The sequence below is a fragment of the Neovison vison genome, chromosome 1 (genome assembly GCF_020171115.1).
Source record: "Neovison vison isolate M4711 chromosome 1, ASM_NN_V1, whole genome shotgun sequence".
NCBI classification, from domain to species: domain Eukaryota; kingdom Metazoa; phylum Chordata; class Mammalia; order Carnivora; family Mustelidae; genus Neogale; species Neogale vison.
This window is the reverse complement of record NC_058091.1, coordinates 80,763,712-80,776,665: the sequence shown is the minus strand read 5'-3', so window position 1 is coordinate 80,776,665 and position 12,954 is coordinate 80,763,712. Positions and strand designations below refer to the sequence as shown.

Genomic DNA, 12,954 nt, shown 5'->3' with positions numbered 1-12,954 from the left:
AAGACAAATTGCCTTCCACTGTTATATTCTGGGCTGTGAACCTAGGGTATAGAAAAAGGTGTCTCCACACTTAAGGGGTTAAACATCTAGTTGAAAGATAACATATATGTCCATGAAATTAGCGACCCACAGGGCAGAGCCAGAAATAACAAATGCCGTGGCAATTTGGAAAAGGGAGGGAGATCCGTGAATGTTGGGATTGTGAGAAAGGGCTTGGAGGACCTGGATGCTGAGCATGTAAGAGGATATTCCAATTGTGAGGAATAAACTAAACAAGGCAAAGCCCTTAATTAGTTGTGTTTTGGAGGTGGAAACTATGCAGGTTTAGCTAAGCAGTTTAGTTTAGTTTAACTAAAGCTAAAGCCCCTTCTTATTTAAGAGCTATGAATCAAGAAGCAAACTGAGGCAGATTTAGAGAAGACCATGATTGCTAGCCCAAGGAAGGAGACTTCTTCATTCTAGTACAATGTTTTTCACACTCTAGTCACTGGACCAGCCATATTAGTCATCTGGGAACACGTTAAAAATACAAATTCTGGGGCCCATTCAGATCTACTAAATCAGAAACTCTGGGGGCAGTGCCCAGCAAACTATGTGCGTTAACCAGTCCCCCACAGGATTCTGAAGCTGGCTGAAGTTTGAATCCCTACTCCATAGGAAAAACCTTGGGGATAGGTGACTTGAGAGAAGTGGTATTTTAGGAAAACTAATCTAATAGTGATCTACAGAATGAATTGGAAAAGGGACCATTTACAAATTCATAAAGTTCACAGAGCTTCTACCATGCAATTATTTACATGAGACAGTCCTTTTCAGGAGCTACAAAATATTTAATTGGGAAACAGAAGACCAAGGTTCTTTTCCAAAATATCACACCTTCTTACAGAGAAAATTTTTATTAGATTCTAATTTCTCTAGTGGAAAATAACCCCTAACCTATTACTTTTCATTTCGGTGCGGTACTGTAAACATTACTTATAAAAACACCATTGTCTCAAAAATATTTGCTGGGGAGGGGAGCAGAGGGTGACCCAAACCAACTTTAATTAGGTGTCTCATGTATAAAATTATTCAATTAAGTGTTGACTATCAAAGGACTATCACAAGAATCTGCATTTATTTCACTGATATTACATCTGCCCAAAAGATTTTTTTTATGGACAACCTGCACAGCCAGTTTACGAGTCATATAAGAAAATGAACACAGTTTTTCACTTTATGAATCATTGTGAAAACAACTTTAAAATGGGAAAAGGTGTTTCCTATGTTGATTGATCTCTATTCACCAGATCTGGTTCTGAATGAATTTGACTATTATAAAATAGGAAGCTTTTCCTCAAAAGACAACGGCTTGTAGCCTATGAGGATACACAGAAGGAGCTCCAAAGATGAGTGGATCCCATTTTTGGATTCTGTAGTTATATCAAGTAGGGGGTATGTGTGTCACACTCAACCTGAATAACTCCTCTTGGTATGTTTGCTTAAATAAGTATATTCATTCAACAAATATTTATTGAGTCCTATTATGGACAAGGCCCAGGATTAGTTGACCCATTGGGTGTATGATGGGGAAGCTCTTTATCTTGCTCTCAACATGGTAGTCCTGGAAGAGATTCAGGACTCTGAAGAGCTGACATCACAGAGATTCTGTACTTTTGGAGGGAGAGAAAACAAGTACTTCTAACCTGTGCTATGACTTTATCTAATTACTGATAGAACACTTAGTAGATCACAATTTTTATTCACCCTAACTGCTAAAGCAGCTTAACATGGTAGTTAATAAATCATCTTCACTTTTTTATGCTCCTCAAATTACCCAACCTGTCCAGATTCCATTTTGTTGGTGGTGGGGTTGTTTTTAAGCTACTGAGTTCTTCATCATGCATCCTAAGCCACATAACCCCTAGGAGACATAAATAATGAAGACTAACCAAAATGCTTAATATAAGTAAATGAACACAATGTATTAAATACACACCAATTACTACATAAAGTTCCTTTTACACTTAATAAGAAAGCCTTATAAAATTGCTGACTTGGGCTAATAACTCCTGAAAACACAGTATGTCTGTTGAAGCATTTCTAATTACGAGATGAAAACCTGTAGTTGACTAGATACATTATAACATTCCACACTGCTAGTTGACTACAAAAATAACATGTCTCAGAGAACAGCATCCTAAATATTCTAAAATTACTATCATCTCAAGCCACAATTTATAAAAATAATATAGTACATTTATGTCAATCGTTATTCCCCGTGTTAACACAGTCTCAAAGCCAAATTTAAAGAGTTCTGGCATTTGGCAGACTTTTATGAATTAACCAAGGTCAGAATAAAAATACATTTTGAAATGTGCAACTCCTCACTGTCTTAAAAACGCCTTAATAAAAAGACGTTATTTGAAGGAGTAGCAAAAAAATAAAATAAAAGCCCAAACCTCATAAACAAATCATGCTTTTTTTTATTCTCAAGATACCTTAAACAAAATGCATATTTATCATAATTAAAACACGAAAGGCCTCTAACACATGACATAGAATGTAATTTTTCTTCTGTAAGAATTCATCTTTGTAAGACTTGCCATTTTCTGGCATCACTAAAATCACTTCTGAAATTCTATTTGGAGTATTTTTGATCTTCAACTCTAAACTGAAAATATTAGGAAACCAACCTGAGGAATTCTATAAAAAAGAAGGATCCCTCCACCTTCCCCAGATCTTCAGAGAGGTCAATACTTTCCTCAAATATATGATGCAAAAGCCCAACTATAACCTAGCAATGACTATGAGCTGAAGGGGGCTGGATGGGTCTTAGCTGAGGTGTTTGGGAAGTACTCCTATCAATAAAGAGTACTTTTTATCCTAAGTGACGAACTCAGGGAAAGAGCAAATTTTGTGTTAAGGTGGTTCCCCCCCCGCCTTTTAAATAAAATGCTGTCTATCACTTTACAGGCCCTTGCCTCCTTTGCAAGCCCCTATGTCCCATCAGCCGGCTTATTAGATCCATCTTCTCCAATAGACACCCCACTCCTTAGGTGTCCATGCTTTGCTTTTTCCCCAAATTCTGCCCCTTTAGTCACTTCCTTGTTCTATCCAACTCACAATGAGGAAATGCAACTAATCAACCAACACAGAAGAAAATGTTGCTCTAAGAAAAGCAAACTAAATATACAGGATACCGTTTCATCACCTATGAAATTTACAAAGACTTAATAGACTGCATTCACTATATTACAAGAGAAAGTATAAACTGTTTCTGAAAAGTAATCCCTCAAAATGTACTGTGATCCTTTGACCCATTCATTTCCTCTTTCAGGAACATAAGCGGAAATCCTCCTTAAGGGGCGGGGCGGTGGGTGGTCAGGGCAATGAAAAATAAGATGGAAACCTAATGGACAAAGGTGTTTATCTCAGCATATTTTTTCAAAAACAAAAAAACTGGAAATGACCTAAATGTGCAGGTCCAAGGGAATGGTTAAATAAACTGTGACGCTTGTACTTCACACATTAGGCTATCATAAAATGACACTTCCAAAGAAAATGAAAAAACACGTATGTATAGTGTGGTTATATCTGTGGGGGGAAAAACCCCCTACATGTTGGGGTGGGGTAGTGTTGGGTTACCTGTGACTAAGTGATAGGGATATAAAGGATATATTTTTCTTTTTTCAGTTTCTGTGTATGTTCAAAATGGTTCTTCCTATGCCAGCATTGGTTTGCAATGAAATAAGAATGAAAGACACTTCCTTCTTCTACAAACCTATTCTCACCCTTGCTAAGGCAAACCTCAAAGTGTAATAATTTCTGCTGGGCAACTTGAGTGATACACTTTTAACAGCAGCTTTAAGAAGTAATACATCAACAAAAGGGAGGCAGGGATGGTGCAATTTCAGGCAGCTGGGAATGAGATTTTGCCACTAGGAACACATGCCTGGGCTTCCTTCATCACTCTATGGGACTGTCCTTTTGCCTTATGCCCTGATAGAGATACAGTGAGGAAACACACCCTTTGAGCAGCTCCAACACATATTCTTGTGAAAGGGGACCTAGGGTCAGACAATCATGCCCAAACATCAGGTCAGGGAAGCTCGACTGAGGCTGAACTTGGCTACCCCTAGCATGGGCTAACCCCTCAACCCCTCAACCCTCAATCCAGGAACCCTTTTTGGTCCCTTAGAAGAATTAAGTGTTCCTCACAGGACTTTGGAAAGACAATTCAGTGAGAAAGGACAGGGCAGATAAGAGTTTCCAAAAGTCCCTGCAGGGCCTGAATTTGCTCATCCCCACAGTTGTTCACAGGTCTGTGTCCACACCCCACGGGCACACTTTTCCTCGTAACCCCTATAATGTCAGCAAATAGGCATGCCCGCCAGTGCTGCGGCAGAAATGCTGACAGTGCCTGTGGTGCCCAGTTATCAGACCATCTGAGGAAGCTGGCGAGCTTCCGCAGCTTCTCACCTCCTCTTCTACGCTTTCTCTCCTACCCAGCACCCTCCCGGGAAGGACTGAGGGCAGGAGAGTCCTGTGGGAGATCCACATACAACAGCGTGAAGATGTGCAAATTAAAGTCACTATAATAAGGCTACGTGTCACTTAACGGAAAGACTGTAGAGCAAGTGTGAGGAGAACACAGTGGGGCAGGTCGGAGACAGGCCTTTGATAAGCTTAATAACCAGGGAGACAAATGGACTGACAGAAAAAAGGAAGTAAGGGAGGCATTCTAGTTACAAAAGACAAGTGAATACAAAGGATGGTGGGCTTTTTAATTTTATTATCTCTGTTCTGGATTATCTGCAGGACTGCTGGGCTCTAATGTACCTAAAGCAACTGCCAGAGGATTCAAGAGGCAAAGGAGGGTTGTGCCTTTTAAATGCTCTTAAGCCTTAATCACATTTGGTTTTCTTTCAAGTACCTAAAGATCACACAAGTCTTTTTTATCAGGACCCAGTGTGGATAGGGCAGTGCTGTCCCTTCTTCAGAGCCAAGGAATTAACCAGTCTTGCTTTCTCAAGCAATACCTCACTAAGCAAGGATGTTCCTCTCCCTTTAGAATGGTCTCAAGGGGCTTCTCACTGCTGGCCTGCCATTCAGAGTTGAGGAGGAAGGAGGGCTAGGACAGCCAGCCTCCAAAACACATGTTCTCATTAGAGTCAAGAAATCACAGGCCAAGTGTGGCCTTCAGGCTAAGAGGCAGTTCCCAGCTCTGAAGTTAGTGCATGGGGGAATCTCAGGAAGTCACAGCTCACTGGGCCCTGTGTCTCACAAGGAAAATGAAGACCAGGCTTCAGGATCTCAGAGGTCTTTCTGGGCCCAAAACCCCAATAAATCTCAATTTGTGGCTCTTAGAGAAGGGCAAAATCTTGGAGTTACAAAGTACAACTGATTGATGTGAATTTTGATTATTAGATGATAGACTGCTCTCTAACTATAGCATTGATCATAATCATGTATACTTCTATCAAGTTTGGAGTAATTTTTTTTCTAATTTCTTAAAAACATTCCTCCAAAGATAAAACTGGTGAAAAAGCATTTTCTTCAATTTCCCTTTCTATTTTGGGGAACGGAGTCAATGCCTCAAGCACTGTGTTTCTTCTGAGAAGGGGCCACTTCAGGAACGGGCACATCTGACTATGATAAAGAGACCAAGTCTCAAATACTTGATGTACAGAAGCTGAAGAAGTATACCATTTTAGAGAGACCTAAAGTTTTGTTTTTTTTTGTTTTGTTTTGAATTTGGAAGGTAGCAGAGAAAATCAGAGTTGACAGTAACACCATAAAATCATAGCTGTCTGGAAAGATCATCTTGATGAACTGGAAGGAAATGTATTCTTTTAAGCACCAAACGTGATTTGAACTGTTTCTGGTAACTTTTTGAGACTTCGTTATCCATTTCCTGATTGACCCAACATTATGAAGTAAAGGAATCTTACATCGATGGCTTTAGGCAGTAGCTAATAACAGTAATAATAGCAAGGAGGATTTATCAATCATTCACAGCATGCCTGATACCATTCTAAATGTTGCCGGGGATGACCACACTTAAGCCTTCTGATCTAACAAAATGGGTGCCCACTGTTGTCTTCATTTTACAAATGAGAAAACTGAAGCTCTGAAAGATTCAATCACAACTTGCCTCAGGTCGCTAAAAGGCAGGAATTCAGGTCCTGGTCAACTGCCTCCAGACCAGCTCTTCGCACCCAAACAGCACTGCAAAGGGACAGAGCAGGAACAGGCCAGGGTATCCAGACTCTCTCTACTTGGGTGAAGAGAACTGTGCTCCTTATACGGAGTCTGTAGCTTGTTGTAATTTTTAATGTATGTTTACTTTTTAAATAATGTAGTCCTTTAGGCAAGCCATCAATTCTTCTGTTACATACCATGCAATGTCAAGAGTATGTAGGTTTGTAGTTTCAAAGAGCTCCCCATGCTGTCACACTCCTCTTCTCTAAGCTGCCCCTCTTCTCCTATCCCTCCTTTTTGCCTCCCCACCTCTTTGTAAAAAATGTCCAACTGAATGATTACAAATGTCTCTGCTTCCTGCTAAGATCTTTATCAACAGAAAAAAAAATGTCATATCAAACTTTTCCTGGGTGGCTTTAAAAAGAAGAGGTTTCTAAATCATGCCACTAATATGGTTTTTAAAAATGACTATAGTTAATGTAACTTAACTAATATACGGTCAAATTTATGATACTGCAGAATTGTGTTTTGTAATCATTCTCCATGAGAGTCTGCAAATAATGAATATGGCCTGTCCATTTATATACTTCTGTGGCATTTTACTTAGGAGGCAAGCCATGTTAAGGCACGGAGCAGCAGTCCCCAAGGATCTGGCTTCCATCCTCCACTCAACTCTAATGTGATTTCCAGAATAATCTCTGTCTCAGTTGTGTCTACTGTAAGATGAGCAAGCTGAGCTATCTCTAAGGACTATACAGAATGAGACTTTATGACTTAGAGCATATGTTTACTTTTAAAAATCAGAGAGTTAAAATTTTTATGGCATATTGTTGGTAAAAGAAAAAAATCTGCATAGTTTGTGTAAAGGATCTTTAAACAGGTTTGGGAGTGAGGGTTAAGCAGGGGCCGGTTAGAGGCAGTTCAAACTTCTTAACACTAAGACTTAACACCAGACTGAGAACTGAAAGAAAAGTCATGACTTAATTTTCCCAAAGAAAGAATCTCTTCCTTAAACTACCAAATACCGGTTTCTCCTTTACCCTTTTTGTCTGCTTAAGGGAAAGGCATTTCATAGAATCTCTGGAATCCACAGGGTAGATGTTCCTATTTTGATCAATCAAAACTCACCTTTGAGACACACACACACACACACACACACACACATTTTTATGGTTTTGTAGGTTATAAAGAACTTGAAAGGTCACACAGGTTCTCTATTGGGCTATGGGCTATAAGCAGGTTCCAGTGCAGTTCTGATCTACCCATGTATATTTATCTCTCATCACTCACACCGATCTGTAGGCATTCCTCCCCTCTGACCTTGGGACACATGCTTGAAACTCTATTGAAGAATTTGTACTACCATAGCTTATGGAATAATTCAATAGAAATATATAAGTCTCCCACTAAATTTCAACAAATTCAGATTTCATACAAAGGCACTTACTGTACATGTGAAATACTAAGAAAAATTTCTCAGGATGGTTTATTTTATGAGCTCACTTAAAAAAATAGAGAAGCATTGACTCAAAAATGCTTTTCACACCTTAACTAGGTTCTAAGTCCTATGAATTTTAAGGTACCTGGTAAGAGGAAGACAGAATACTCCTCTCAAACAAATTATCAATAGCTTACAGAAAATTAGGCTGGGCATAATTGATCACCTATTAACAATCTTTTCTTGCTTTCATGTATTAATGTTCAACAGCCAGCATCTACTCTACCACTTAAACTGTTGAAATCTTAATTTATTCATTTACTTATTAAAGAGAAAAAATTTTTTTTACAAATACTCTATGACCTCCCTGCTCTGGGGAAAGACCTAAGAGTGCGGGATCTTGCATTTACCTATTGTCAATGTCAGGTATGTTTCAGAGGGTGAGCAGAACTGGCATAGAAAACTAAAAAACTGGAATAAAAAACTAAAGAATGCTTTGAGAAACCTAAAGACAACTGTGAGTGAGCCCCATGGCTGACCAATCTCAAAGCCTTAACTGAGAGACCCAAAGCTGACTGTCAGCCCCTTCACTCCTACCCCGTTTAGGTTAGAGGAGATTCCAGTTTGAGAAGGTAAGAATACCCTCTGACAAGTTGTCTTTATCCCCCATTACTCAAGGACTCCCCTTAATTCCAGGAGATGAAAACCAAAATTATTCATCCTCTAAATTAGGTTTATGGCTCTACTCCTAAAAAAAAAACAGTACAAGTTCTTTGTAAAGGCTCAAACCAAAAAACAAAAAAAAAAAATAAAAGAAAGAAAGAAGCTTCTTGATTTTAAAAAAGGGTTAAGGTAGAAGAGGAATTAGACTATTCCTTTAAAAATTCTATAGTGCTATTTTAACTTCTGCCCTTCATTATTTTAACACTGCTTTTTAAAACTAAGGATAACTTTAGTGCAATTTTTAAAAGATCAAACTCATGATAATGTGTACTATGTATTATAAAATTCAGGGAAATTCCAGAGCTGGTTTATTTACAAAGTTTTCATGGGAGGGAGCATTTCGATTTCAATTTTAAGTATTACATCAAAGATTTACCATCCCTCAAGTTAGTACTGGAAAGCATATAATGGCTTTTTGTGAAGGGAGCTAGGCAATGTCCAATTTGGAATTACAGTGGTCTCCTTTAGGCACAGATTTGTTAAGAATTTACCAAAGTACCAGTAACACAATTGTGTTGGCAATATAAAAATACTATTAGCTGTCTTTAAACCAAATTTACAAATTTAATGTTCAGCTCAAAAATTAGAGTTTAAGCTCTCAACATATTAGATTTGCCTATACTTCCTAAATTTTAGCTATAAAATCGTTAGTACATTCAGGTGTGATAGAGAGCCTATGTATATGAAGAGAAACAGAAAACACAGAAACAATGAAGATAAAACCAAGGCAAAGATCCACTGGGCCATGACAAAGAAGTCCACAGTGGTGCCAGAAACTGAATATAAAAGTGTGAAGTTGAAGTGCAGTGCGCTATTCACAGTAGGTAACCACTCTTTCCTTTCTAAAACTGAACATTTTCAACAGTTTTAGAATAGCACGAGTTACTTTTTTTTTTTTTTTGGTTTACAAAGGAATGCATCTGCTTGAACTAATCTGATGAAAAACCATAATCCATTTCTCTCTATTAGCTTTTGACTAAATACTGAAGCTAATTATGCTAGCTTTTTTGGGTTCTCACGGCAACATGGAATTTAAAAGAACACATTTAGTTCCACCACTTAATGCAAGACTGGGCAGTTTCAAAACATCTAAGTGCTAAGATGTTAGCACCACGCAGATACAGAAGGCTACATACATTTTCTTTACATGGCTAATTTAGACCTTTTGATTTAGAGAGACAGATAACATGGATCCAATAGAGGCAGATAGGCATACCATTAATATGCTGTCCTCAATTCCCACTGCTTCTGCTCTTAATGCACTTTCAGTCACCATTGCTTGGTACCGATAGCTTTTCAACATCCATGCATCTCTAGTATTTAAAATAATTTCTTTGGACAACTGTGATCTGCACTAACTGACAGCTCATAGGAATTCAGGGCATGACATTTGTGAATTGCACTGCTTTCAACTTAAGGGAAACATAAACATACAGTTTTAGGGTTAATTTACCTATGGTTTTGGCCGGATATATATATATATATATATTAAAGATTTTATTTATTTATTTGACAGACAGAGATCACAAGTAGGCAGAGAGGCAGGCAGAGAAAGAGGGGGAGGCAGGCTCCCTGCCCAGCAGAGAGCCCGATGTGGGGCTCGATCCCAGGACCCTGAGATCGTGACCTGAGCCCAAAGGCAGAGGCTTTTACCCACTGAGCCACCCAGGTGCCCCTTGACTGGATATTTTTAAGGAGGATGGGAGATGAAGAGGTGAAGGAAATTGGTGAGAAATAAGGCTTTTTATCCACTTTTCTAGTTTGGTGTCCCTGACAGGATTTCATGGAGAAGGCAGTCTGCTAGAGAGAAGTCGGGGGCATAAAATCCATTCCTCCAGGTCTTCATCTATGCCTGAAGAAGGGTCCCAAAACAGAAAGGCTGATGGGCTCGAAGGAAGCTATTTGCACAGAATGATGAAGGCACCGACTTTGTGCCTATGGTAAATTGAAACGGGCCCAAATCTACTTTAACCTGCTCAATTACCACTAACCCACGTTCATCTGGTCTTAAAGTCACAAATCCCATAGCAATCAAGCTGCCTCCATTCTGTAGGTACTCAAGCTAAACACCTCTTAATGAACTCAAAATTCTGTTTACTCTTTGAAAATGGGAGAATGAGGACTTTTCCTTTCTTGATTACCTACCCAATATCAAACATAAAATTTATTTTCACAGAGGCTCTGACATTTTTAAAATGCCAAAATATTACTTCCACTTACAACGCATTTTAGAAATCCGAATTAAGATTTGGGATGAAATGCTTTTAATTTGGTTCCTACAGCTCTTGGATTGTGTTAAAATCCAGGCTGGCATAGTTTCACACAGGAGAGTAGCTGTGGAAGGAAGCATGTCCACAAAGAACCTGCTGACTAGTGACAGAGGACTGGGAGGAAGTCCTGGCTTCAAGTCAGGGGCTTTGGGCCCCTCAAATTTCATCTTTAAATTGACAGTCTTAAATGACTTTAGAGGCCCCCCTCAGCTTTAAGCCAGTTAAGCGGCCATATGCTACAGGTGCTAACTGAAAATTATGAGAAATAAACTGTGAAAGACTTATCAAAGTCCATGTTTGTCTTAGATTAAGTTTGTCATCTTTGTGCTGCTGTGGAGGCAAACCTGTTGCGTCACATAAAATACTCTTTTTCTGACTACACTAGAAATGCAAGAGACAATCGGCTGGCTTTTTAAATTTTTCATTTTTTAAAATGTAAGCAACAGTGTGACCCCAAGATAGGAAGTTATCGGGTTTTACCTCTCTAATCTGTTAGTACACACAGGATGCCACCTGGCACGTTCAGCCACATGACTGAAGGCCAGGGTGTGCTGGTTGTTAGAACCTTTGGATCCTCTGTGATCAATACTTGGCGTTTACATCCAACCTTCATTTCCAGCCCAGTCCAAGCTTCAGTAGGGGGCTGTTAAGGACCCTCATTGTCAATGTTCTCAGGGACGATTAACCCGTACAGGCCAGTGAAAGAGGAGGTTTGCACACCACCCCACCTGCCCATGTACTTAATACCTATCTCATGTGGTTTATGATTACCAGAGCACGCAAATTAAAAGCAACGGGATCCAACCTCAGATCTTAAATGGCCACATCTACTGTGATAGTAAAAAAAAAAAAGAAAGAAAAAAGAAAACGAAAGAGCCTTTCACATTGCACCTGGTGGAAGAGGAAAAGCTCTATGCCCCTTTACACTGTAAATGTTAGTCTTTAGAGTTTCAAAGGTTTGTCTTTTTCTCCTAGAAGAAGGCTGCCGGGAGGGAGGGGTTTCCAGTACGGCGCACTCACCTCTTTGATCTTTGCCCTCTTCTCACGGATGGCGGCATCCGCCGGCTCCCTGCCAACCGCCCCGATTGGGGGCACGAAGTCCACCGGGGGCAGCCTCCTGAAGACCGTCTTGTCACGCAGCTGGTCCTGGGCCACCTTCTCCTTCTCCAGCAGGATGTCTCTTTGGATCTCCTCGGGCAGCTTCTGCAGGGTCTCCTTGGCTTCCCTGAGAGCCCGCTCGTGGTTTTCGCGGATCCTGGCCAAGTTGTCCTCCAGCGCGGCCGCCGGGTCCCCGGGCGCGCCCTCCTCGCCGCGCCTGGCTCTCCCATCTGCCGCGTCCTCCGCGCGCGCCCCGGGCCCGGGTTTATGGTCGGCGGCCGACTGCAGGGCGGGGCTGGAGTGGAACAGGACCCCGCTGAGCAGCTTGGAGGAGTCGGGCAGGAAGAAGATCGCCCCGAAGCAGAGCGTGATGAAGGCGCTGAACACCAACAGCAGCACGAACTTCTCTGTCAGGCGGAAGGCGGCGGGGCCAGATCCCTTCCTGCTGCCGCTGCCACCGCCGCCGAGCCCCCCGCCCAGGCCGCCGCCCAGGCCGCCGCCCGCCGGGCTGCTGAAGAGTGGCAACAGGCCCCCCACCGGCATCCCTCCAGCCGCGGCGGCCGCTGGGGTGCCCGCTGTCCAGTGGCCCTGCGCCGCGCCGCTCAGCAGCCAAACTTCGCCGCCGCCCGGCGTCAGCGGCTGCGGGCCTGGGTCCTGCGCATCCAGGCCGCCCGAGCCCCTGGGCTGGGCTGCAGGTATGCTCTGGGGAAACAACTCTTCTGTGGGTCTTCTCCCACGGGCAGTTCCTTTGGCAAACAAGCACGCGCGACAAACCGCTGGCCGCAGCCCCTGCGGGGAGAGAAACGGTAAAATGTAGTAATTACGATGATGGTGATAAAGTTTCCAGCGGGTCTCCGCCCTCCGACAGCCGTGCAAGCCGCCGGGACAGCCCCCCAAGCGCGGCGTCGGGAGTCTGGCTCCGGGCACCGCCCTCGGAGCTCACTCTTTGGACTTGGGGTGAAGTTTTTTAGTCCCAGAGGACGGGGTGTCCTGAGCACACCTGGAGCAGGGCCGCGTGCGGGCACCTCCTGGAGAGGGCAACGCACCTCTGGGGCAGGAGGGACGCAGCGCGGGTCGGGGGGCTAGTCAACTTCGCCAGCTCCCCATGTCGGAGCTGGGACTAGCTGCTACTGCTTCCCAGGGGGAGGCTGAGCGCGCAGACCCGTAGCCCCGCAGCCCTGGTCGCCGCTCCACTGGGCTAGCGCGCCGACCCGCGGGCGAGTAGGAGCGAGCAGGGCAGCA

The 12,954-nt window shown here is 42.3% G+C and overlaps 1 protein-coding gene across 2 annotated transcripts in view; it reads right to left on the bottom strand.

Moving 5' to 3' along the window:
• Nucleotides 1-12,954, bottom strand: part of MAN1A1 (mannosidase alpha class 1A member 1) — a 166,009-nt gene extending 153,055 nt beyond the window's left edge. The window contains exons 1-2 of one of the 2 annotated variants that reach the window (XM_044249762.1): nt 12,713-12,954; nt 11,635-12,501 (exon numbers count right to left, since the gene is read on the bottom strand). In XM_044249762.1, coding sequence (XP_044105697.1) covers nt 11,635-12,255 — 621 coding nt within the window. In that variant the 5' untranslated portion in view covers nt 12,256-12,501; nt 12,713-12,954. The remainder of the gene's footprint in view (nt 1-11,634; nt 12,502-12,712) is intronic. The other variant, XM_044249769.1, reaches the window with a different exon arrangement.